General features: G+C 44.7%; 2 protein-coding genes across 3 annotated transcripts in view; both read right to left on the bottom strand.

The window, feature by feature from the left end:
- Window positions 1–12,194: 12,194 nt before the first annotated feature.
- LOC138641641 (uncharacterized) overlaps window positions 12,195–27,761 on the bottom strand; it is a 49,845-nt gene continuing 34,278 nt past the window's right edge. For both annotated transcript variants that reach the window (XM_069729187.1, XM_069729188.1), the window contains exons 6-7: window positions 15,465–15,614; window positions 12,195–13,023 (exon numbers count right to left, since the gene is read on the bottom strand). In XM_069729187.1, coding sequence (XP_069585288.1) covers window positions 12,877–13,023; window positions 15,465–15,614 — 297 coding nt within the window. In that variant the 3' untranslated portion in view covers window positions 12,195–12,876. The remainder of the gene's footprint in view (window positions 13,024–15,464; window positions 15,615–27,761) is intronic.
- On the bottom strand, window positions 15,919–17,421 carry LOC138642245 (golgin subfamily A member 6-like protein 6; the record flags this gene model as incomplete). Its single annotated transcript, XM_069730296.1, has 1 exon — window positions 15,919–17,421. A coding segment is annotated over one exon (1,380 nt), but the record flags the coding sequence as incomplete, so codon positions are not given.

The following is a 27,761-nucleotide window of genomic DNA, read 5'->3' as shown; positions in this document are numbered from 1 at the left end:
GTGTCAGCGCTGCAGTACTAGATTTCATCACTAGATGGCAGTATTGTAGATCTATAATGCGGTGTTCGCCCTGCAGTACTAGATTTCATCACTATGTGGCGGTATTGTAGATCTATAATACGGTGTCAGCCCTGCAGTACTAGATTTCATCACTAGGTGGCAGTAATGTAGATCTATAATACGGTGTCAGCCCTGCAGTACTAGATTTCATCACTAGGTGGCAGTATTGTAGATCTATAATGCGGTGTCAGCCCTGCAGTACTAGATTTCATCACTATGTGGCAGTATTGTAGATCTATAATACGGTGTCAGCCCTGCTGTACTAGATTTCATCACTAGGTGGCAGTATTGTAGATCTATAATGCGGTGTCAGCCCTGCAGTACTAGATTTCATCACTATGTGGCGGTATTGTAGATCTATAATACGGTGTCAGCCCTGCAGTACTAGATTTCATCACTAGGTGGCAGTAATGTAGATCTATAATACGGTGTCAGCCCTGCAGTACTAGATTTCATCACTAGGTGGCAGTATTGTAGATCTATAATACGGTGTCAGCCCTGCAGTACTAGATTTCATCACTAGGTGGCAGTATTGTAGATCTATAATGCGGTGTCAGCCCTGCAGTACTAGATTTCATCACTATGTGGCAGTATTGTAGATCTATAATGCGGTGTCAGCCCTGCAGTACTAGATTTCATCACAAGGTGGCAGCAATATAGATCTGTAATATAGTGTCAGCCCTGCAGTACTAGATTTCATCACTAGGTGGCAGTATTGTAGATCTATAATGCGGTGTTCGCCCTGCAGTACTAGATTTCATCACTAGGTGGCAGTATTGTAGATCTATGGTACGGTGTCAGCCCTGCAGTACTAGATTTCATCACTAGGTGGCAGTATTGTAGATCTATAATGTAGTGTCAGCCCTGCAGTACTAGATTTCATCAAGAGGTGGCAGTATTGTAGATCTATAATATGGTGTCAGCCCTGCAGTACTAGATTTCATCACTAGGTGGCAGTAATGTAGATCTATTATGCGGTGTTCGCCCTGCAGTACTAAATTTCATCACTAGGTGGCGGTGTTGTAGATCTATAATACGGTGTCAGCCCTGCAGTACTAGATTTCATCACTAGGTGGCAGTAATGTAGATCTATAGTACGGTGTCAGCCCTGCAGTACTAGATTTCATCACTACGTGGCAGTATTGTAGATCTATATTACGGTGTCAGCCCTGCAGCACTAGATTTCATCACTAGGTGGCAGTAATGTAGACCTATAATGCGGTGTTCGCCCTGCAGTACTAGATTTCATCACTAGGTGGCAGTATTGTAGATCTATAATACGGTGTCAGCCCTGCAGTACTAGATTTCATCACTAGGTGGTAGTATTGTAGATCTATAATACGGTGTCAGCCCTGCAGTACTAGATTTCATCAAGAGGTGGCAGTATTGTAGATCTATAATATGGTGTCAGCCCTGCAGTACTAGATTTCATCACTAGGTGGCAGTATTGTAGATCTATAATACGGTGTCAGCGCTGCAGTACTAGATTTCATCACTAGGTGGCAGTATTATAGATCTATAATGCGGTGTCAGCCCTGCAGTACTAGATTTCATCACTAGGCGGCAGTATTGTAGACCTATAGTACCGTGTCAGCGCTGCAGTACTAGATTTCATCACTAGGTGGCAGTATTGTAGCTCTATAATATGGTGTCAGCGCTGCAGTACTAGATTTCATCACTAGGTGGCAGTATTGTAGATCTATAATACTCTGTCAGCGCTGCAGTACTAGATTTCATCACTAGGTGGCAGTATTGTAGATCTATAATACGGTGTCAGCCCTGCAGTACTAGATTTCATCACTAGGTGACAGTATTGTAGATCTATAATACGGTGTCAGCGCTGCAGTACTAGATTTCATCACTAGATGGCAGCAATATAGATCTATAATACAGTGTCAGCCCTCAGTACTGGATTTCATCACTAGGTGGCAGTATTGTAGATCTATAATGCATTGTTAGCCCTGCAGTACTAGATTTCATCACAAGGTGGCAGTAATGTAGATCTATAATACGGTGTCAGCCCTGCAGTACTAGATTTCATCACTAGGTGGCAGTATTGTAGATCTATAATAGGATATCAGCCCTGCAGTACTAGATTTCATCACTAGGTGGCAGTATTGTAGATCTATAATACGATGTCAGCCCTGCAGTACTAGATTTCATCACTAGGTGACAGTATTGTAGATCTATAATAGGATGTCAGCCCTTCAGTACTAGATTTCATCACTAGGTGGCAGTATTGTAGATCTATAATACGGTGTCAGCCCTTCAGTACTAGATTCATCACTAGGTGGCAGTATTGTAGATCTATAATACAGTGTCAGCCCTGCAGTACCAGATTTCATCACAAGGTGGCAGTATTGTAGATCTATAATAGGATGTCAGCCCTGCAGTACTAGATTTCATCACTAGGTGACAGTATTCTAGATCTATAATAGGATGTCAGCCCTTCAGTACTAGATTTCATCACTAGGTGACAGTATTGTAGATCTATAATAGGATGTCAGCCCTTCAGTACTAGATTTCATCACTAGGTGGTAGTATTGTAGATCTATAATACGGTGTCAGCCCCGCAGTACTAGATTTCATCACTAGGTGGCAGTATTGTAGATCTATAATACAGTGTCAGCCCTGCAGTACCAGATTTCATCACAAGGTGGCAGTATTGTAGATCTATAATAGGATGTCAGCCCTGCAGTACTAGATTTCATCACTAGGTGACAGTATTGTAGATCTATAATAGGATGTCAGCCCTTCAGTACTAGATTTCATCACTAGGTGGCAGTATTGTAGATCTATAATACGGTGTCAGCCCTGCAGTACTAGATTTCATCACTAGGTGGCAGTATTGTAGATCTATAATACGGTGTCAGCCCTGCAGTACTAGATTTCATCACTAGGTGGCAGTATTGTAGATCTATAATACAGTGTCAGCCCTGCAGTACCAGATTTCATCACAAGGTGGCAGTATTGTAGATCTATAAGACGGTGTCAGCCCCGCAGTACTAGATTTCATCACTAGGTGGCAGTATTGTAGATCTATAATACAGTGTCAGCCCTGCAGTACCAGATTTCATCACAAGGTGGCAGTATTGTAGATCTATAATAGGATGTCAGCCCTTCAGTACTAGATTTTATCACTAGGTGGCAGTATTGTAGATCTATAATACGGTGTCAGCCCCGCAGTACTAGATTTCATCACTAGGTGGCAGTATTGTAGATCTATAATACGGTGTCAGCCCTGCAGTACTAGATTTCATCACTAGGTGGCAGTAATGTAGATCTATAATACGGTGTCAGCCCTGCAGTACTAGATTTCATCACTAGGTGGCAGTATTGTAGATCTATAATACAGTGTCAGCCCTGCAGTACCAGATTTCATCACAAGGTGGCAGTATTGTAGATCTATAATAGGATGTCAGCCCTTCAGTACTAGATTTCATCACTAGGTGGCAGTATTGTAGATCTATAATACGGTGTCAGCCCTGCAGTACTAGATTTCATCACTAGGTGGCAGTATTGTTGATCTATAATACGGTGTCAGCCCTGCAGTACTAGATTTCATCACTAGGTGGCAGTATTGTAGATCTATAATACAGTGTCAGCCCTGCAGTACCAGATTTCATCACAAGGTGGCAGTATTGTAGATCTATAATAGGATGTCAGCCCTGCAGTACTAGATTTCATCACTAGGTGACAGTATTGTAGATCTATAATAGGATGTCAGCCCTTCAGTACTAGATTTCATCACTAGGTGGCAGTATTGTAGATCTATAATACGGTGTCAGCCCTGCAGTACTAGATTTCATCACTAGGTGACAGTATTGTAGATCTATAATAGAATGTCAGCCCTGCAGTAATAGATTTCATCACTAGGTGGCAGTATTGTAGATCTATAATGCGGTGTCAGCCCTGCAGTACTAGATTTCGTCACTATGTGGCAGTAATGTAGATTTATAATACAGTGTCAGTCCTGCAGTACTAGACTTCATCACTAGGTGGCAGTATTGTAGACCTATAATACAGTGTCAGCCCTGCAGTACTAGATTTCATCACTAGGTGGCAGTATTGTAGATCTATAATAGGATGTCAGGCCTGCAGTACTAGATTTCATCACTAGGTGGCAGTATTGTAGATCTATAATAGGATGTCAGCCCTGCAGTACTAGATTTCATCACTAGGTGGCAGTATTGTAGATCTATAATAGGATGTCAGCCCTGCAGTACTAGGTTTCATCACTAGGTGGCAGTATTGTAGATCTATAATGCAGTGTCAGCCCTGCAGTACTAGATTTCATCACTAGGTGGCAGTATTGTAGATCTATAATAGGATATCAGCCCTGCAGTACTAGATTTCATCACTAGGTGGCAGTATTGTAGATCTATAATACGGTGTCAGCCCTGCAGTACTAGATTTCATCACTAGGTGGCAGTATTGTAGATCTATAATACAGTGTCAGCCCTGCAGTACCAGATTTCATCACAAGGTGGCAGTATTGTAGATCTATAATAGGATGTCAGCCCTGCAGTACTAGATTTCATCACTAGGTGACAGTATTGTAGATCTATAATAGGATGTCAGCCCTTCAGTACTAGATTTCATCACTAGGTGGCAGTATTGTAGATCTATAATACGGTGTCAGCCCTGCAGTACTAGATTTCATCACTAGGTGGCAGTATTGTAGATCTATAATGCAGTCAGCCCTGCAGTACTAGATTTCATCACTAGGTGGCAGTATTGTAGATCTATAATAGGATATCAGCCCTGCAGTACTAGATTTCATCACTAGGTGGCAGTATTGTAGATCTATAATACGGTGTCAGCCCTGCAGTACTAGATTTTTTCACTAGGTGGCAGTATTGTAGATCTATAATACAGTGTCAGCCCTGCAGTACCAGATTTCATCACAAGGTGGCAGTATTGTAGATCTATAATAGGATGTCAGCGCTGCAGTACTAGATTTCATCACTAGGTGACAGTATTGTAGATCTATAATAGGATGTCAGCCCTTCAGTACTAGATTTCATCACTAGGTGGCAGTATTGTAGATCTATAATACGGTGTCAGCCCTGCAGTACTAGATTTCATCACTAGGTGGCAGTATTGTAGATCTATAATGCAGTGTCAGCCCTGCAGTACTAGATTTCATCACTAGGTGGCAGTATTGTAGATCTATAATAGGATATCAGCCCTGCAGTACTAGATTTCATCACTAGGTGGCAGTATTGTAGATCTATAATACGGTGTCAGCCCTGCAGTACTAGATTTTTTCACTAGGTGGCAGTATTGTAGATCTATAATACAGTGTCAGCCCTGCAGTACCAGATTTCATCACAAGGTGGCAGTATTGTAGATCTATAATAGGATGTCAGCCCTGCAGTACTAGATTTCATCACTAGGTGGCAGTATTGTAGATTTATAATACGGTGTCAGCGCTGCAGTACTAGATTTCGTCACGAGGTGGCAGAATTGTAGATCTATAATACAGTGTCAGCCCTGCAGTACTAGATTTCATCACTAGGTGACAGTATTGTAGATCTATAATAGGATGTCAGCCCTGCAGTACTAGATTTCATCACTAGGTGGCAGTATTGTAGACCTATAATACGGTGTCAGCCCTGCAGTACTAGATTTCATCACTAGGTGGCAGTATTGTAGATCTATAATACGGTGTCAGCCCTGCAGTACTAGATTTCATCACTATGTGGCAGTATTGTAGATCTATAATGCGGTATTCGCCCTGCAGTACTCGATTTAATCACTAGGTGGCAGTATTGTGGATCTATAATACGGTGTCAGCCCTGCAGTACTAGATATCATCACTAGGTGGCAGTATTGTAGATCTATAATGCGGTGTTCGCCCTGCAGTACTAGATTTAATCACTAGGTGGCAGTATTGTAGATCTATAATACGGTGTCAGCCCTGCAGTACTAGATTTCATCACTAGGTGGCAGTAATGTAGATCTATAATACGGTGTCAGCTCTGCAGTACTAGATTTCATCACTAGGTGGCAGTATTGTGGATCTATAATACAGTGTCAGCCCTGCAGTACTAGATTTCATCACTAGGTGGCAGTAATGTAGATCTATAATACGGTGTCAGCTCTGCAGTACTAGATTTCATCACTAGGTGGCAGTAATGTAGATCTATAATACGGTGTCAGCCCTGCAGTACTAGAGTTCATCACTAGGTGGCAGTATTGTAGATCTATAATACGGTGTCAGCTCTGCAGTACTAGATTTCATCACTAGGTGGCAGTAATGTAGATCTATAATACGGTGTCAGCCCTGCAGTACTAGATTTCATCACTAGGTGGCAGTAATGTAGATCTATAATACGGTGTCAGCTCTGCAGTACTAGATTTCATCACTAGGTGGCAGTAATGTAGATCTATAATACGGTGTCAGCCCTGCAGTACTAGAGTTCATCACTAGGTGGCAGTATTGTAGACCTATAATACGGTGTCAGCTCTGCAGTACTAGATTTCATCACTAGGTGGCAGTATTGTAGATCTATAATATGGTGTCAGCGCTGAAGTACTAGATTTCATCACAAGGTGGCAGTATTGTAGCTCTATAATACAGTGTCAGCCCTGCAGTACCAGATTTCATCACTAGGTGACAGTATTGTAGATCTATAATATGGTGTCAGCGCTGAAGTACTAGATTTCATCACAAGGTGGCAGTATTGTAGATCTATAATACGGTGTCAGCCCTGCAGTACTAGATTTCATCACTAGGTGACAGTATTGTAGATCTATAATAGGATGTCAGCCCTGCAGTACTAGATTTCATCACTAGGTGGCAGTATTGTAGATCTATAATATGGTGTCAGCCCTGCAGTACTAGATTTCATCACTAGGTGGCAGTATTGTAGATCTATAATACGGTGTCAGCCCTGCAGTACTAGATTTCATCACTAGGTGACAGTATTGTAGATCTATAATAGGATGTCAGCCCTGCAGTACTAGATTTCATCACTAGGTGGCAGTATTGTAGATCTATAATATGGTGTCAGCCCTGCAGTACCAGATTTCATCACTAGGTGGCAGTATTGTAGATCTATAATGCGGTGTTCGCCCTGCAGTACTAGATTTCATCACTAAGTGGCAGTATTGTAGATCTATAGTACGGTGTTAGCCCTGCAGTACCAGATTTCATCACTAGGTGGCAGTATTGTAGATCTATAATGCGGTGTTCGCCCTGCAGTACTAGATTTCATCACTAGGTGGCAGTAATGTAGATCTATAGTACGGTGTTAGCCCTGCAGTACTAGATTTCATCACTAAGTGGCAGCAAGCAGCTTGGATGGTAAACATATCATTCATTCTCTGAGCTGAAATATCCTGCATGTCTATTGCTCCAGTCCCTGACAGCAAGCAGCTTGGATGGTATCTGAGTCATTCTATCTTCGGCATTGAATCCTGCATGTATCTATATATGTTAGTCATACTATTATGCCTTTGTGTTTATAGATATTTAACTCACTTTTGCATGTCTTTACTCAGAGAGATCACATAACTGTTTCAAAGTGCTTTATGATCCATGTAGACCTGGACATTTGTTTATCTGATCACTACATTTATTGTGTCCTGTTGTCTCAACTGAGTTAGATTGATTGCTAACGAGCTTTAACACAAAAAAAAAAAAAAAGAGATCTAAGGGCTAGCCTTCTATAAATGTAGATGTAGCTTGGGGATGCATTCGTGCAGGGGTGCATTCGTGCACTGTTATTCGTGTATTTTTTATTCAAAGTACTTTTTTTTCTAAGTACTCGGCAGTTATAACAGGGCAGGAGACAGGTAAGAAAAACTAAATCTAATCCATATTCACTTGAAACAGCACAAATACTCACCATATTTATTTGTATAATCTATATTCTGGCTGCTGCATTCACTCACATTCACCGCCCTCGCATTAACTCTCTACACTCCATTCATATCGGCCCCTCTGTCCTTGCCTCTCCTATGTATAGCACTCATGCTCTATTCACATTGCTTAACAGCACAGATCCATTCAGTCCCAACATCCAACACAAGAGACGCTCTCACAAATCACTTAACCATCTGCTCACTCTTTCGATCCTCCTTCTCCTAGTCGCTGGAGACATCTCTCCCAACCCCGGCCCCCCATGTTATAGCCAGTCAAACCTCCCAATTGCTACACCCAGAAACCCCTCTAACCTTACTAATATTCCCTGCATGCCTGCTGTCTCTTTCAATTGTGCCCTTTGGAATTCTCGCTCTGTGTGTAATAAACTCTCCTTCATTCATGACTTCTTCCTTTCTAATTCTCTTAATCTCCTGGCTCTTACTGAAACCTGGATCCAGCAGTCAGACACCACCGCTGCTGCTGCTCTTTCATATGGTGGACTACACTTTTCTCATACCCCAAGATCAGACAACAGAGCAGGTGGAGGCGTTGGTCTGCTCCTTTCACCCAAATGTACTTTCCAAGTTATCCCCCAAGTACCCTCACTTGTCTTCCCTTCCTTTGAGGTCCATGTGGTCAGACTCTACGTCCCCTTCTCCATGCGAGTGGCGGTGGTGTATCGTCCTCCCGGCCCCTCTCATCAGTTCCTGGATCACTTTGCCACCTGGCTTCCACACTTTCTCTCCTGTGACACTCCCACCCTTATCATGGGTGATTTCAACATCCCCATTGCCTCTCCCCTCTCCCCATCTGCTTCTCACCTTTTATCTCTATCCTCCTCTTTTGGCCTCTCGCAGCATACTAACTCTCCAACACATGAAGATGGAAACTCCCTTGACTTGGTCTTCTCCCGACTTTGCTCAGTGGATGACTTCACAAACTCCCCTCTCCCGCTCTCTGACCACAACCTTCTTTCATTCTCTATCAAGAACTGCCATCCCGCTCAGGTCACCCCCACTTTCCACACCTATAGAAACATACAGGCCATTAACACCCAGAAACTTATGATGAACTTGCAGTCCTCATTGGCCCCTATTTCCTCCATCTCATGTCCTGATTCTGCATTGAAGCATTACAATGAAACCCTGCAAAGTGCTCTGGATGAAGCTGCTCCTCCTATACATAAAACAACTCGGCACAGACGGCAACAACCGTGGCACACGCTGCAAACACGTTTCCTGCAGCGGTGCTCCAGGTGCGCAGAACGTCTGTGGAGAAAATCTAATCTACCCGAAGATTTCATCCATTATAAGTTCATGCTAAAGACATACAATTCTGCCCTTCACCTCTCCAAACAAACCTACTTCAACACCCTCATCACCTCCCTGTCCAATAACCCTAAACGTCTCTTTGACACGTTCCAGTCCCTACTCAACCCAAGAGAGCAGGCCCCAACCACGGATCTCCGTGCTGACGATCTGGCCAATTACTTCAAAGAAAAAATTGACCATATTCGACAGGAAATCATCTCCCAATCTCTTCATACCATGCACTGTCCTCCCTCCCCCACTGCATCTAGTTCACTCTCTGACTTTGAAGCAGTTACAGAAGAAGAAGTAAGCAGGCTCCTTGCATCTTCGCGCCCGACCACTTGCACCAGTGACCCCATTCCGTCACATCTCCTCCAGTCCCTTTCCCCGGCTATCACCTCTCACCTAACAAAAATATTCAACCTTTCCCTCACTTCCGGTATTTTTCCCTCCTCATTTAAGCATGCCATCATACATCCATTACTTAAAAAACCATCCCTCGATCAAAACTGTGCCGCTAATTATAGACCTGTCTCTAATCTTCCCTTCATCTCTAAACTCCTCGAACGCCTGGTCCACTCCCGTCTTACCCGCTATCTCTCAGATAACTCTTCTCGACCCTCTTCAATCTGGCTTCCGCTCTTTACACTCTACTGAAACTGCCCTCATTAAAGTCTCTAATGACCTACTAACAGCTAAATCTAATGGTCACTACTCCATGCTAATTCTCTTGGATCTCTCTGCAGCATTCGACACTGTGGATCATCAGCTCCTCCTCACTATGCTCCGCTCCATCGGCCTCAAGGTCACCGTTCTCTCCTGGTTCTCCTCCTATCTCTCTGACCGATCCTTCACTGTATGTTTTGCTGGTTCCTCCTCCTCTCACCTTCCCCTTACTGTTGGGGTTCCTCAAGGATCAGTCCTAGGCCCCCTACTCTTCTCGTTGTATACTGCCCCTATTGGACAATCAGTAGATTTGGTTTCCAGTACCATCTCTATGCTGACGACACCCAATTATACACTTCTGCTCCCGATATCACACCGACCTTTTTAGAAAACACCAGTGATTGTCTTACCGCTGTCTCTAACATCATGTCCTCCCTCTATCTGAAACTAAACCTGTCAAAAACTGAACTCCTCGTGTTCTCTCCCTCTACTAACCTACCTTTGCCTGACATTGCCATCTCCGTGTGCGGTTCCACCATTACTCCAAAGCAACATGCCCGCTGCCTTGGGGTCATCCTTGATTCTGACCTTTCATTCACCCCCTACATCCGATCACTGGCTCGCTCTTCTTACCTGCATCTCAAAAACATTTCTAGAATTCGCCCTTTTCTTAATTTCGACTCTGCAAAAACTCTGACTGTTTCACTTATTCATTCTCGTCTGGACTATTGTAACTCTCTACTAATCGGTCTCCCTCTTGCAAAACTCTCCCCGCTCCAATCTGTCCTGAATGCTGCAGCCAGGATCATATTCCTCACCAACCGTTACACCGATGCCTCTACCCTGTGCCAGTCATTACACTGGCTACCCATCCACTCCAGAATCCAGTACAAAACTACTACCCTCATCCACAAAGCACTCCATGGCTCAGCACCACCCTACATCTCCTCCCTGGTATCAGTCTACCACCCTACCCGTGCCCTCCGCTCCGCTAATGACCTCAGGTTAGCATCCTCAATAATCAGAACCTCCCACTCCCGTCTCCAAGACTTTACACGTGCTGCGCCGATTCTTTGGAATGCACTACCTAGGTTAATACGATTAATCCCCAATCCCCACAGTTTTAAGCGTGCCCTAAAAACTCATTTGTTCAGACTGGCCTACCGCCTCAATGCATTAACCTAACGATCCCTGTGTGGCCTATTTATAATAAAAAAAAAAAAAAAAAAAAGGTTCCTCGCATCATGTTCTCATACACTTTATGCAGTATTAGCCCTCTGTGTCTGTACTGCTACATACTTAGGCAGGTAACTGGTTCATGCAGCTTTACATGAACACCCGAGCCTTACACTATAGCTGGTCCGAATAACTAAAGCAATTGTTACCATCCACCTCTCGTGTCTCCCCTTTTCCCCATAGTTTGTAGCTTGCGAGCAGCAGGGCCCTCACTCCTCCTGGTATCTGTTTTGAACTGTATTTCTGTTATGCTGTAATGTTTATTGTCTGTACAAGTCCCCTCTATAATTTGTAAAGCGCTGCGGAATATGTTGGCGCTATATAAATAATATTATTATTATTATTTAGTATTGTAGATCTATAGTACGGTGTTAGCCCTGCAGTACCAGATTTCATCACTAGGTGGCAGTATTGTAGATCTATAATGCGGTGTTCGCCCTGCAGTACTAGATTTCATCACTAGGTGGCAGTATTGTAGATACAGTAGATCTATAGTACGGTGTCAGCCCTGCAGTAATAGATTTCGTCACTATGTGGCAGTATTGTTGATCTATAATACGGTGTCAGCCCTGCAGTACTAGATTTCGTCACTATGTGGCAGTAATGTAGATTTATAATACGGTGTCAGCGCTGCAGTAGTAGATTTCGTCACGAGGTGGCAGAATTGTAGATCTATAATACAGTGTCAGCCCTGCAGTACCAGATTTCATCACTAGGTGGCAGTAATGTAGATCTATAGTACGGTGTCAGCCCTGCAGTACTAGATTTCATCACTAGGTGACAGTATTGTAGATCTATAGTACGGTGTCAGCCCTGCAGTACTAGATTTCATCACTAGGTGGCAGTAATATAGATCTATAATACAGTGTCAGCCTGCAGTACTAGATGTTATCACTAGGTGGCAATATTGTAGACCTATAATATAGTGTTAGCGCTGCAGTACTAGATTTTATCACTAGGTGGCAGTATTGTAGACCTATAATACAGTGTCAGCCCTGTAGTACTAGATTTCGTCACTAGGTGGCAGCAGTAAAGGAATAACACTAGGATTTTATGATATAGTTTATTATACACGAGTCGGTGATTCTCAGGTCACATGACATTGTGGCTGTTGTGATTATTTTTAGACTTTTATTAAAGGGACGCTCCATCTACGGCGTTTGTGCGTTATGTCATTCTCTCCTTTTTTACGTCTTGCTGCGTGGACACCATTGACAAGCAGGGTGATGCTGCTGTTTATGGATCTGTTTATTATTTCAGGAGTTGGAGGTGTCCGGGGTGGGGGGGTGAGTGGGATTATTCCTCATCACCCCCTTGTATCCCAACTCATTAACCCATGAATACCCACTGTCCTGGATTTTCTCACAAGCCCATGAGCAGAGCACCAAGCCGCCTGCTTGCTGATGGTTTCCACAGGTGACGGTGACGATCTGCTCAGAATGTCAGTGATATTATATGAAGCTGGAAAAGTCAACGGATGAAGCAGAAGAGAAACCACCGGCGAGTCCGGGCCGCGGAGCTGCGGGCTACAGATATCCCGCGGCCCCCAGGGGCCGACAGTGGCCCGGACCATTCAGAAACCGCGTGTAAATGTGTTTGTTACAGATGAACAGGAATCCAGGAAAGCCGCTGACAACCGGTGGGAGCAGAGTCGCCGCCATGTAAGGTGTCACCCAGCTTTCCCAGGTACAGATAGGATATAAATGATACAGAACATGACCGGGTGGCGGCTCAGTCCTCCTCGCTGGAGCTGGAGCTGGAATCGTCCTGAGCGGCCCCCAGCGCAGATCTACAGCCAAGATGGCGGCAGCGGCTCCCGGTCCTGAGCTGTACGGGCTGCAGCCGATCCCGCGGCCTGTGGCGTCTGATCACTGGTACCTGAGGGAAACCATAGGAGCTTAGATACACGGGTCAGCAGACAGTATCACACAGGAGAGGATTAGATACACGGCTCAGCAGACAGTATCACACAGAATAGGATTAGATACACGGGTCAGCAGACAGTATCACACAGGATAGGATTAGATACACAGCTCAGCAGACAGTGTCACACAGGATAGGATTAGATACACGGCTCAGCAGACAGTATCACACAGAATAGGATTAGATACACAGCTCAGCAGTCAGTATCACACAGGAGAGGATTAGATACACAGCTCAGCAGACAGCATCACACAGGATAGGATTAGATACATACAGCAGACAGTATCACACAGGATAGGATTAGATACACAGCTCAGCAGACAGTATCACACAGGAGAGGATTAGATACACAGCTCAGCAGACAGTATCACACAGGATAGGATTAGATACATACAGCAGACAGTATCACACAGGATAGGATTAGATACACAGCTCAGCAGACAGTATCACACAGGAGAGGATTAGATACACGGCTCAGCAGTCAGAATCACACAGGATAGGATTAGATACACAGCTCAGCAGACAGTATCACACAGGAGAGGATTAGATAAACGGCTCAGCAGACAGTATCACACAGGAGAGGATTAGATACATGGCTCAGCAGACAGTATCACACAGGAGAGGATTAGATACACGGCTCAGCAGACAGTATCACACAGGATAGGATTAGATACACGGCTCAGCAGTCAGTACCACACAGGATAGGATTAGATACACCGCTCAGCAGTCAGTATCACACAGGATAGGATTAGATACACAGCTCAGCAGACAGTATCACACAGGATAGGATTAGATACACAGCTCAGCAGACAGTATCACACAGGATAGGATTAGATACACCGCTCAGCAGTCAGTATCACACAGGATAGGATTAGATACACAGCTCAGCAGACAGTATCACACAGGATAGGATTAGATACACAGCTCAGCAGACAGTATCACACAGGATAGGATTAGATACACAGCTCAGCAGACAGTATCACACAGGATAGGATTAGATACACAGCTCAGCAGACAGTATCACACAGGATAGGATTAGATACACCGCTCAGCAGTCAGTATCACACAGGATAGGATTAGATACACAGCTCAGCAGACAGTATCACACAGGATAGGATTAGATACACAGCTCAGCAGACAGTATCACACAGGATAGGATTAGATACACCGCTCAGCAGTCAGTATCACACAGGAGAGGATTAGATACACCGCTCAGCAGTCAGTATCACACAGGAGAGGATTAGATACACAGCTCAGCAGTCAGTATCACACAGGAGAGGATTAGATACACAGCTCAGCAGTCAGTATCACACAGGAGAGGATTAGATACACGGCTCAGCAGACAGTATCACACAGGATAGGATTAGATACACAGCTCAGCAGACAGTATCACACGATAGGATTAGATACACAGCTCAGCAGACAGTATCACACAGGATAGGATTAGATACACAGCTCAGCAGACAGTATCACACAGGATAGGATTAGATACACAGCTCAGCAGACAGTATCACACAGGATAGGATTAGATACACCGCTCAGCAGTCAGTATCACACAGGATAGGATTAGATACACAGCTCAGCAGTCAGTATCACACAGGATAGGATTAGATACACGGCTCAGCAGACAGTATCACACAGGATAGGATTAGATACACGGCTCAGCAGACAGTATCACACAGGATAGGATTAGATACACCGCTCAGCAGACAGTATCACACAGGATAGGATTAGATACACGGCTCAGCAGTCAGTATCACACAGGAGAGGATTAGATACACGGCTCAGCAGTCAGTATCACACAGGAGAGGATTAGATACACGGCTCAGCAGTCAGTATCACACAGGAGAGGATTAGATACACGGCTCAGCAGTCAGTATCACACAGGATAGGATTAGATACACGGCTCAGCAGTCAGTATCACACAGGAGAGGATTAGATACACAGCTCAGCAGTCAGTATCACACAGGATAGGATTAGATACACAGCTCAGCAGTCAGTATCACACAGGAGAGGATTAGATACACAGCTCAGCAGTCAGTATCACACAGGAGAGGATTAGATACACGGCTCAGCAGTCAGTATCACACAGGAGAGGATTAGATACACAGCTCAGCAGTCAGTATCACACAGGAGAGGATTAGATACACAGCTCAGCAGTCAGTATCACACAGGATAGGATTAGATACACAGCTCAGCAGTCAGTATCACACAGGAGAGGATTAGATACACAGCTCAGCAGTCAGTATCACACAGGAGAGGATTAGATACACAGCTCAGCAGTCAGTATCACACAGGAGAGGATTAGATACACAGCTCAGCAGTCAGTATCACACAGGAGAGGATTAGATACACAGCTCAGCAGTCAGTATCACACATGTTGGTGTTGCACTCACCTCTTCACTTGAGCTCGATGCCTCGTACCTCCAGTCGGGGTTACATCGGGGGGCCGTACACCGCCGCTCGCTCTTCCTCGGTCTCTGCCTTTGTCGGAGCTGCTGGTTTCCCGCTGTCGTTACTTTTTTTGAGCCGGTTGTGGTTCTTCTCTATGAGGAGATAAAATCACAAATCTCAGGGATTTTCTTGTTTACACAGAGACTTAAAAGTTTGTGAACCCCTCAGCAGTTCTCAGATTTCTTCATAAATTTGACCTAAAACGACCTCAGATTTTCACACAAATCCTGAAAAGTAATTAAAGAACTGAAGCAAAACCATCAGACTTTGCAACTTTACTATTAATGAGTCTGATCCAGGATCACACACCTGTGAGGGAAAAGTATGTGAACCTTCTACGTGAAGGTGAAATCAGAGTCCGATGTTTCCAATCAATGGGATAAATCAGTTTTACTCAGACATCTCTTGGCTCGGACTATCCATAGTCCAGCAGCTCGTAGGGTCCATTTCCATAGTCCAGCATGCTCTCTCCGCTTCTAGATCTCCTTGCAGGCGTGCTCTCTCCTCTTCTAGATCTTCTTACAGGCGTGCTCTCTCCGCTTCTTGATCTTCTTGCGGGCATGCTCTCTCCGCTTCTTGATCTTCTTGCAGGCGTACTCTCTCCGCTTCTTGATCTTCTTGCAGGCGTGCTCTCTCCTCTTCTTGATCTTCTTGCAGGCGTGCTCTCTCCTCTTCTTGATCTTCTTGCGGGTGTGCTCTCTCCGCTTCTTGATCTTCTTGCGGGCGTGCTCTCTCCTCTTCTAGATCTCCTTGCAGGCGTGCTCTCTCCTCTTCTAGATCTTCTTGCAGGCGTACTCTCTCCGCTTCTTGATCTTCTTGCAGGCGTACTCTCTCCGCTTCTAGATATTCTTGCAGGCGTACTCTCTCCGCTTCTTGATCTTCTTGCGGGCATGCTCTCTCCGCTTCTTGATCTTCTTGCAGGCGTACTCTCTCCGCTTCTAGATCTTCTTGCAGGCGTACTCTCTCCGCTTCTAGATATTCTTGCAGGTGTGCTCTCTCCGCTTCTTGATCTTCTTGCAGGCGTGCTCTCTCCCCTTCTAGATCTTCTTGCAGGCGTGCTCTCTCTGCTTCTAGATCTTCTTGCAGGCGTGCTCTCTCCCCTTCTAGATCTTCTTGCAGGCGTGCTCTCTCCCCTTCTAGATCTTCTTGCAGGCGTGCTCTCTCCCCTTCTAGATCTTCTTGCAGGCGTGCTCTCTCTGCTTCTAGATATTCTTGCAGGTGTGCTCTCTCCCCTTCTAGATCTTCTTGCAGGCGTGCTCTCTCTGCTTCTAGATATTCTTGCAGGTGTGCTCTCTCCGCTTCTAGATCTTCTTGCAGGCGTGCTCTCTCTGCTTCTAGATATTCTTGCAGGCGTGCTCTCTCCTCTTCTTGATCTTCTTTCAGGCGTGCTCTCTCCTCTTCTTGATCTTCTTGCAGGCGTACTCTCTCCCCTTCTAGATCTTCTTGCAGGCGTGCTCTCTCTGCTTCTAGATCTTCTTGCAGGCGTGCTCTCTCTGCTTCTAGATATTCTTGCAGGCGTGCTCTCTCTGCTTCTAGATATTCTTGCAGGCGTACTCTCTCCCCTTCTAGATCTTCTTGCAGGCGTACTCTCTCCTCTTCTTGATCTTCTTTCAGGCGTGCTCTCTCCTCTTCTTGATCTTCTTGCAGGCGTACTCTCTCCCCTTCTAGATCTTCTTGCAGGCGTGCTCTCTCTGCTTCTAGATCTTCTTGCAGGCGTGCTCTCTCTGCTTCTAGATCTTCTTGCAGGCGTGCTCTCTCTGCTTCTAGATCTTCTTGCAGGCGTGCTCTCGCTGCTTCTAGATCTTCTTGCAGGCGTGCTCTCTCCGCTTCTTGATCTTCTTGCAGGCATGCTCTCTCCGCTTCTAGATCTTCTTGCAGGCATGTTCTCTCGCATGGTATTTAATCATTATGTTTCTGTGTTTGTTTTTTTTTAATATTCGTCACCTCTCCGAAGTTGAAAGAATCCAGAGTGCCCCACGTCGTGATCTATCTGTGCAACATTTCCTCATCAGCATGAGAGGTGGCTGAAGGTGTCTGCTCACGCTGAAGAGCTGGGGAGAATGACTTGCGTCTTTTTACTTTATTAGGCCATGGGTGCGAGTGAGACAGCGCACACCACTCGGATATCATCCGAGTGATGTGCGCTATAAGCAGACCCCAGCAATGGAGGAGATGGAGAAAGTCATTTCTCCGCCTCCTCCGCAGCTGTGCTCCGATCCTCCCTGTGCGAGAGAATCGGAGCCCAGACGCATGACTGCGAGCAGGAGCCGAGGGTCATTAGCATATCGCATCCGATGATCTCGCATCAGATGCAATACGCTAGTGTGACCCCGGCCTTACAGGGGACAATGGCTTCAGGGGATTAGGTGTTAAGGTGAATATAATGTGATTTTTTTAAATTTTATTTTTAATTTTACACTCAATGTAGACAGCGGGGGCTAACTGCAACTCTCAACATTGCCCCCTACTCAAGCTGACCTCAGTGCGAATAGGGGACAATGATGTGAGCTGCCTTCAGCACCAGCTGCCGGGCATCAGCGTGAACAGTATTGCTGATTCCCAGGTGCCGATACCTGTGATACTGATGCAGCACATGGACAGCACACGTTTGCCACACATATGCCACATGTATGAAACACATGGACATGGATATCTCCCGTACTGGCTTTTCCAGTACCAGAAATATCAAGATGCGTGAAAGAGCCCTAATAGGGAGGAACAAGAAACAATTCCTCCTTCCAATGCGCAGGAATAGTCAGCAATCACCAGAAACGTTTCGATGCATTTATTTCTGCACTGGGCGTCACAGTGGATACTGACACCGAGGGGGTCACTTACTTGTACCAGTCACAGACATTGGATCATTGACCTCTCATATTTGTGAATCATTTGTTTCATTCTGTTCTTTATCCACTTTTAGGATTTCTGCGAAAATCTGATTAAGTTTTAGGTCAAATTTATGCAGAAATAAGGAAAATTCTGAAGAGTTCACAAACTTTCAAGAATCATTGCAAATCACTGACTGCAGGAGGCGCCATCCCCGTCATTGCATCATTCGTCCACTAGATGGCGATGCTGCAACAATTAAAGGGCCACTAACTGATAAAATGTGCTATAAGGGAATGAGGAGTGTGAGCCGGGCCCTGCTGGTGCCTGTAAGGGCCACATCCCTACGTTCTGTGTTCAGCCTCAGAGACAAGTCCTATAACAGCAGGAAAGGGCTGACTGCACCCATCATCCAGGGAAAAATCCCTATCATGCGGTCACAGCAAAACCGCTTCATGCTGCGTAAGCAGCCGAACACGACCAGATGACCGCCGTCCCTGCTCCTCCGCCGTCCCTGCTCCTCCGCCGTCCCTGCTCCTCTACGGTCCCTGGAAGCCACAAAACCTGAGAAAGCAGAACATTCCCACAGCGGAGGATGAGAAATGACAGCCTGCAGAGCATTGCAGCAAAACAATGTGCACAGACGATTCTACTGCAACTGCTCGTATTCTAGAAGTTCTGCAGGAGGGTCACCCTGCAGACCATCGCTCCATCACACCCTGCAGACCATCGCTCTACTACAGCCTACAGACCATCGCTCCGCTACAGTCTGCAGACCATCGCTCCACAACACTACTGCAGACTGTCGCTCCCCTACACGCTGCAGACCATTGCTCCATCACACCATGCAGACCATCGCTCCACTACAGCCTGCAGACCATCGCTCTACCACACCCTGCAGATCATGTGTACATCACACCCTGCAGACCATTGCTCCACTACACCCTGCAGACCATGGCTCCACTACACCCTGCAGACCATCGCTCCATCACACCCTGCAGACCATCAGTCCATCACACCCTGCAGACCATGGCTCCACTACACCCTGCAGACCATGGCTCCACTACAGCCTGCAGACCATCAGTCCATCACACTCTGCAGACCATGGCTCCACTACACCCTGCAGACCATGGCTCCACTACACCCTGCAGACCATGGCTCCACTACACCCTGCAGACCATGGCTCCACTACACCCTGCAGACCATGGCTCCACTACACCCTGCAGACCATTGCTCCATCACACCCTGCAGACCATGGCTCCACTACACCCTGCAGACCATTGCTCCATCACACCCTGCAGACCATGGCTCCACTACAGCCTGCAGACCATGGCTCCATCACACCCTGCAGACCATCGCTCCATCACACCCTGCAGACCATGGCTCCACTACACCCTGCAGACCATGGCTCCACTACACCCTGCAGACCATGGCTCCACTACACCCTGCAGACCATCGCTCCATCACACCCTGCAGACCATGGCTCCACTACAGCCTGCAGACCATAATCAAGAACAAAACCTCAGATACAGATACCATTGCCATACAAAACAGTCCTGTCTGGATTACCCAGGAGTCAGACTAAATGGGACAATGCCCCGAGATACTTCCAAATATATAGAAACCAAAAAACATGAAGTATTTAACTCATAACTTGTTTAATAAAAAATAATATATTTATTAATACACTTACAAAAACTTATAAATAATACAACATAACTCCAGACACATAAACAAAATAATAATAAACAGAGTCAATTTGAATATTGGGAAAAAGGTGCCCTAAAATCAATGCTGCATCATGGGTATAGAGACGGGGAGCAGGTAAAAAACATTATATCACATGGATACCAAACGGAGTAAGTATAGACTACCAGTACTTCCTATATCTCCAAGCACCTGTAGGGTAAACAACATATTACTAGGTAAAGCAAAAATGCCCCATGGTCAAGTGACCCCAAAGTAATATCAGTACCTATATAAGGGAACTAGTCCCATATTGTATTCTTACCCCTTACTCCATCCATAGATGCCAGCACGCGCCCCTACGCGCGTTTCGCCCACGGCTTCCTCGGGGGGCTCGCATAATACACGTGTCTCTCTGCCTTTTATGATCCACGGCGTTGCCAATAAACGGCGCATGTCAGTGACGAATCCAGGCGCTGCAAGACGCATCATCATCAGCGCCAACATGGCGGTGCGGGTCATCGGGAAGTACCGGTGACGTCACTGACCCGCACACGTCACAGCGAGGCGCCGAGGACGATACCGCAGCCATTGCCCGCATCAGAGACATGCGCACTGGCTCCACAGTGGCTTCATATGCATCCATGAGAATATCATGCCCCAAGATGGTAAGGACGGCCCCTAGATGTGCAAACCACAACCCACACAACACTGCTGGAACCAAGCTGTCTGGGAGATAATCCCTCATTTAACATCAGTGCAACCAGTTACAAGGCACAAGAGCATTACAACCTAGCGCCCGTGATAACGACACGATACATGATACAATACAATAAGATACATAACTATTAATATACAAGGGTGACATTAAATACAGATACAGTACTATAATAATAATAAGTTATAACAATTAGGACCAAAGTAGTATTAAAGTGACAGTGTGCAGATATATAGATTCAATAACATCCCGGATCCAGCAGTCTTTTCCCAATAGATGAGGTTTAAGGGTCCGAGTCCAAACCAGCTTCATTCAATAATGTAAAAGTGAATTTAACTAGAACTAAAGCACTAAATCACTAAAAAGGGAACAAAAGACAAAAAAGAAAAAAAGACAAATATATTAAAATCATGAGTAAAAAATAATGATCCTACGTCCAGAGATGACATTTACAAAAATGATGTAAAACTAAGTTGCTCATTCAGTCCATGTGGAACCATTGTGTCAAGATTGACTATCCACCGGCACTCTTTTTGCATTAGAACCCGCATAGCATCACCGCCTCTAATCCCCATATGAACGCAATCAATCCCCCAGATTTTCAGCTCTTTAGAGTTACATTGATGTTTGAGTTTAAAATGTCTGGGGATTGTTTTCAACGAATCCACGTCATCCACAGCACGAGCGGCCTCAATATCACGTATGTGTTCGCGGGTTCTCACCCGTAACTCACGTGATGTTAGTCCAATGTATATCAGATTGCAACTGCACATAGCATAATATACGACATGCGTAGTCGTACATGTGATGTTCTCTCTGATGTTATATGTCTTAAGGCCGCTCGATGATGTGAAGGACGTGGATCTAATATGATTTTTGCAAGCTAAGCATTTACCACAAGGAAAAAATCCTTTCCTAATGCTACTATTGCCAAATATGGGAGTAGATTTCGAGATATAGTGGCTCGATACCAGTACATCTCTAAAATTCTTCCCTCTTCGTGCTGTCATGAGAGGTATTGGTGGAAGTTGTTTTTTCAAGACAGGGTCTGTTAGTAACACTGACCAGTGTTTCCTAAGGATAGTTCTCATCAAGTTCCATTGCTGGTTATAGGTCGAGATGAATCGTACTTCCATCTCCTTACCTTTTTTCTTTCCAGAGTTACCACCCTGTGGAGCCAAAAGGTCACTTCTCTTAGTATTCTTGGCTCTCACATAGCCCTTCTTTATGCTTCTACCGCTGTACCCACGATCCCTAAATCTCCGCCCAAGGTCCCTGGCCTGCCCCTCGAATAGTGCATCCGAGGTACATATTCTACGAGCACGCAGAAACTGACCAGTTGGAATGGCAGTGATCGTGGAGCGTTGGTGTGCAGAAGATGCATGTAGCAACGCATTCACCGATGTTTTCTTGCGATGCATATCAGTGTATATTGATCCATCCTCCTGCACACACAGCTCCACGTCCAAAAAAGATACCATCCTTTGATCATAAATGTAGGTGAGCTTGATGTTGGATTCGTTGCGGTTAAGACCCACCATAAATGCTTCTAAATCAATGGCAGATCCCTGCCATATAAACAAAATGTCATCAATAAAACGAAACCATCCAAGGACTTGGGGAGCGGCCTATGCACCGTCCAATAGCAAACCCCTCTCCCAAAAACCGAGAAAGAGGTTTGCATAGGAGGGCGCACAAGCCGCCCCCATAGCGGTCCCACGTTTCTGTAAAAAGAACCGGTCCTTGAATGTAAAAAAGTTATGGGTGAGAATGAACCGCAACAAATCCAACACCAACTCCCTCATGTCTGCATCCAGGTTACTGGCCTCCAGAAAGAATTGCGATGCTCGTAGTCCATCCTCATGTGTTATACTCGTGTATAGGGATTCAACATCCGCTACTACAAGGAATGTATCCACATCGAGGGACAGGCCATCAAGACGCCTCAGGACGTCCGTAGTGTCCCTGACATAGGAGGGCAGCGTCTCCACCTGAGGGTGCAGATAATGTTCAATAAATTTACAAATGGGATCACACAGCCCTCCAATGCCAGAGACAATCGGACGCCCCGGGGGATTAATAGAGTCTTTGTGGACCTTGGGCAGAAGGTAGAAGGTGGGCACAACAGGGTACTTGACTATAAGACCATTTAAGACCTTCTTGGAGATGATACCCCTCTCATGTGCTATCTCTAAGATACAAATAAGCTCCTCCTGGAAAGAAACCAGAGGGCTTTGTGTTAGTTGACTATATGTCTGTTTATCCCTCAGCTGTCTAAAGGCCTCTTTTTCGTATCTCTCCACCGGCCAAACCACCACATTCCCCCCCTTGTCTGCCGGTTTGATGACTACATCATCCAGACATTTCAAATCCTCCAATGCTTTACGTTGTACAGGGGTCAGATTGTCCCTACTCCTATTGTTATAAATTGATTTAAATTCTTCTGTTACTAGTCTGGTAAATATGTCAACCTGCGGACAAAGAGACAAGGGAGGGAATGCGGTAGACTTGGAAAAAATGGGCGGCGGAGAGATACCTGTGATATCTGGATTTGATTCTCGTTCCAGTTCCTCCAAGGCCTCAATCGCCTCTTGCTCTGTTATGTATCCTCCACCCCCATCAATGGTTGATCTCGAGTGTAGTTTGCGTAATACCAGTTTCCGAGAAAACAAATGGAGGTCCTTTAGTGCTAGAAAGAAATTAAAATTGTTAGTAGGGACAAATGACAAACCTAGGCCCAGAAGATCCCTCTGGGTCTGAGACAGCACATGAGAGGATAAGTTAATCACCTCCAGTGTGTTATTTTTAGTCCTTTTGTCCACAGGGGGTGAAGAGGGTACCTTGCGTTTTTGGTTTCTCCCTCCTCCTCCTCTAGAACGATTCTCTCTAAAGAAATCTCTCCTTTCCCATGATGTCCTTGGGTTCTCAGGGCCCTGGGCTCTATCTTCTACTGAGGACATAGATGAAGCAGATATAGATCGTGTCCTTGATGAGGATCTCTGGCCAATGCCCCTTCTTTTCCATTTATAGACCTGGTCATTCTGGAAATCTAACTGGTCCCGTTGATATTTCTTCGTCTTACCTTCCACTATATCTTTTTCCCATTTAAGTTGTTCTATATCAATTTCCCCTTTGAGTTTCGTGACCTTTTCAGGGGTTAATTGCTCATTAATTGAATCTTGTATTTTTTTCAGTTCAACATCAATCTCTATAAGAGATGATTCATTAGATTTTATCAAGAGTTCTAAAAATATTTTTGAGCAATTTGAAGAAGCCCCTTCCCAAGCTTTAACAAAATCTTCATTCGTAATGGGGAAGGAAGGAAAAACTTGAATCCTGAGGCCCCGGGGAATAAGACCACAACCAATATACTTTTCTAAGAACGCCTTGTTCCACCATAAGCGAGTACGCTTTTTGAGCAATTCTTTGTATTTTTTAATTAATTCAGTGTCATCTCTGGATTTCGGATCACATGAGGCACCCAGACCCTCATCAAACACTCTGTTTAATTGTGTCCGCCACGTCTTTTCACGTTCGCGAAAATCCATCTGTTCTGAGATGGACACTGTGAAAACACAGACAATAATCAAGAACAAAACCTCAGATACAGATACCATTGCCATACAAAACAGTCCTGTCTGGATTACCCAGGACTAAATGGGACAATGCCCCGAGATACTTCCAAATATATAGAAACCAAAAAACATGAAGTATTTAACTCATAACTTGTTTAATAAAAAATAATATATTTATTAATACACTTACAAAAACTTATAAATAATACAACATAACTCCAGACACATAAACAAAATAATAATAAACAGAGTCAATTTGAATATTGGGAAAAAGGTGCCCTAAAATCAATGCTGCATCATGGGTATAGAGACGGCTGTGACGTGTGCGGGTCAGTGACGTCACCGGTACTTCCCGATGACCCGCACCGCCATGTTGGCGCTGATGATGATGCGTCTTGCAGCGCCTGGATTCGTCACTGACATGCGCCGTTTATTGGCAACGCCGTGGATCATAAAAGGCAGAGAGACACGTGTATTATGCGAGCCCCCCGAGGAAGCCGTGGGCGAAACGCGCGTAGGGGCGCGTGCTGGCATCTATGGATGGAGTAAGGGGTAAGAATACAATATGGGACTAGTTCCCTTATATAGGTACTGATATTACTTTGGGGTCACTTGACCATGGGGCATTTCTGCTTTACCTAGTAATATGTTGTTTACATGATGAGAGCATTATACTGCCTCTGTACAAATCCCTAGTTAGACCGCACATGGAGTACTGTGTCCAGTTTTGGGCACCGGTGCTCAGGAAGGATATAATGGAACTAGAGAGAGTACAAAGGAGGGCAACAAAATTAATAAAGGGGATGGGAGAACTACAATACCCAGATAGATTAGCGAAATTAGGATTATTTAGTCTAGAAAAAAGACGACTGAGGGGCGATCTAATAACCATGTATAAGTATATAAGGGGACAATACAAATATCTCGCTGAGGATCTGTTTATACCAAGGAAGGTGACGGGCACAAGGGGGCATTCTTTGCGTCTGGAGGAGAGAAGGTTTTTCCACCAACATAGAAGAGGATTCTTTACTGTTAGGGCAGTGAGAATCTGGAATTGCTTGCCTGAGGAGGTGGTGATGGCGAACTCAGTCGAGGGGTTCAAGAGAGGCCTGGATGTCTTCCTGGAGCAGAACAATATTGTATCATACAATTATTAGGTTCTGTAGAAGGACGTAGATCTGGGGATTTATTATGATGGAATATAGGCTGAACTGGATGGACAAATGTCTTTTTTCGGCCTTACTAACTATGTTACTATGTTACTATGTTACCCTACGGGTGCTTGGAGATATAGGAAGTACTGGTAGTCTATACTTACTCCGTTTGGTATCCATGTGATATAATGTTTTTTACCTGCTCCCCGTCTCTATACCCATGATGCAGCATTGATTTTAGGGCACCTTTTTCCCAATATTCAAATTGACTCTGTTTATTATTATTTTGTTTATGTGTCTGGAGTTATGTTGTATTATTTATAAGTTTTTGTAAGTGTATTAATAAATATATTATTTTTTATTAAACAAGTTATGAGTTAAATACTTCATGTTTTTTGGTTTCTATATATTTGGAAGTATCTCGGGGCATTGTCCCATTTAGTCCTGGGTAATCCAGACAGGACTGTTTTGTATGGCAATGGTATCTGTATCTGAGGTTTTGTTCTTGATTATTGTCTGTGTTTTCACAGTGTCCATCTCAGAACAGATGGATTTTCGCGAACGTGAAAAGACGTGGCGGACACAATTAAACAGAGTGTTTGATGAGGGTCTGGGTGCCTCATGTGATCCGAAATCCAGAGATGACACTGAATTAATTAAAAAATACAAAGAATTGCTCAAAAAGCGTACTCGCTTATGGTGGAACAAGGCGTTCTTAGAAAAGTATATTGGTTGTGGTCTTATTCCCCGGGGCCTCAGGATTCAAGTTTTTCCTTCCTTCCCCATTACGAATGAAGATTTTGTTAAAGCTTGGGAAGGGGCTTCTTCAAATTGCTCAAAAATATTTTTAGAACTCTTGATAAAATCTAATGAATCATCTCTTATAGAGATTGATGTTGAACTGAAAAAAATACAAGATTTAATTAATGAGCAATTAACCCCTGAAAAGGTCACGAAACTCAAAGGGGAAATTGATATAGAACAACTTAAATGGGAAAAAGATATAGTGGAAGGTAAGACGAAGAAATATCAACGGGACCAGTTAGATTTCCAGAATGACCAGGTCTATAAATGGAAAAGAAGGGGCATTGGCCAGAGATCCTCATCAAGGACACGATCTATATCTGCTTCATCTATGTCCTCAGTAGAAGATAGAGCCCAGGGCCCTGAGAACCCAAGGACATCATGGGAAAGGAGAGATTTCTTTAGAGAGAATCGTTCTAGAGGAGGAGGAGGGAGAAACCAAAAACGCAAGGTACCCTCTTCACCCCCTGTGGACAAAAGGACTAAAAATAACACACTGGAGGTGATTAACTTATCCTCTCATGTGCTGTCTCAGACCCAGAGGGATCTTCTGGGCCTAGGTTTGTCATTTGTCCCTACTAACAATTTTAATTTCTTTCTAGCACTAAAGGACCTCCATTTGTTTTCTCGGAAACTGGTATTACGCAAACTACACTCGAGTTCAACCATTGATGGGGGTGGAGGATACATAACAGAGCAAGAGGCGATTGAGGCCTTGGAGGAACTGGAACGAGAATCAAATCCAGATATCACAGGTATCTCTCCGCCGCCCATTTTTTCCAAGTCTACCGCATTCCCTCCCTTGTCTCTTTGTCCGCAGGTTGACATATTTACCAGACTAGTAACAGAAGAATTTAAATCAATTTATAGCAATAGGAGTAGGGACAATCTGACCCCTGTACAACGTAAAGCATTGGAGGATTTGAAATGTCTGGATGATGTAGTCATCAAACCGGCAGACAAGGGGGGGAATGTGGTGGTTTGGCCGGTGGAGAGATACGAAAAAGAGGCCTTTAGACAGCTGAGGGATAAACAGACATATAGTCAACTAACACAAAGCCCTCTGGTTTCTTTCCAGGAGGAGCTTATTTGTATCTTAGAGATAGCACATGAGAGGGGTATCATCTCCAAGAAGGTCTTAAATGGTCTTATAGTCAAGTACCCTGTTGTGCCCACCTTCTACCTTCTGCCCAAGGTCCACAAAGACTCTATTAATCCCCCGGGGCGTCCGATTGTCTCTGGCATTGGAGGGCTGTGTGATCCCATTTGTAAATTTATTGAACATTATCTGCACCCTCAGGTGGAGACGCTGCCCTCCTATGTCAGGGACACTACGGACGTCCTGAGGCGTCTTGATGGCCTGTCCCTCGATGTGGATACATTCCTTGTAGTAGCGGATGTTGAATCCCTATACACGAGTATAACACATGAGGATGGACTACGAGCATCGCAATTCTTTCTGGAGGCCAGTAACCT

The sequence above is a fragment of the Ranitomeya imitator genome, chromosome 6, assembly GCF_032444005.1.
Source record: "Ranitomeya imitator isolate aRanImi1 chromosome 6, aRanImi1.pri, whole genome shotgun sequence".
Lineage (NCBI taxonomy): Eukaryota > Metazoa > Chordata > Amphibia > Anura > Dendrobatidae > Ranitomeya > Ranitomeya imitator.
This window is presented reverse-complemented; position numbering and strand designations above follow the sequence as displayed.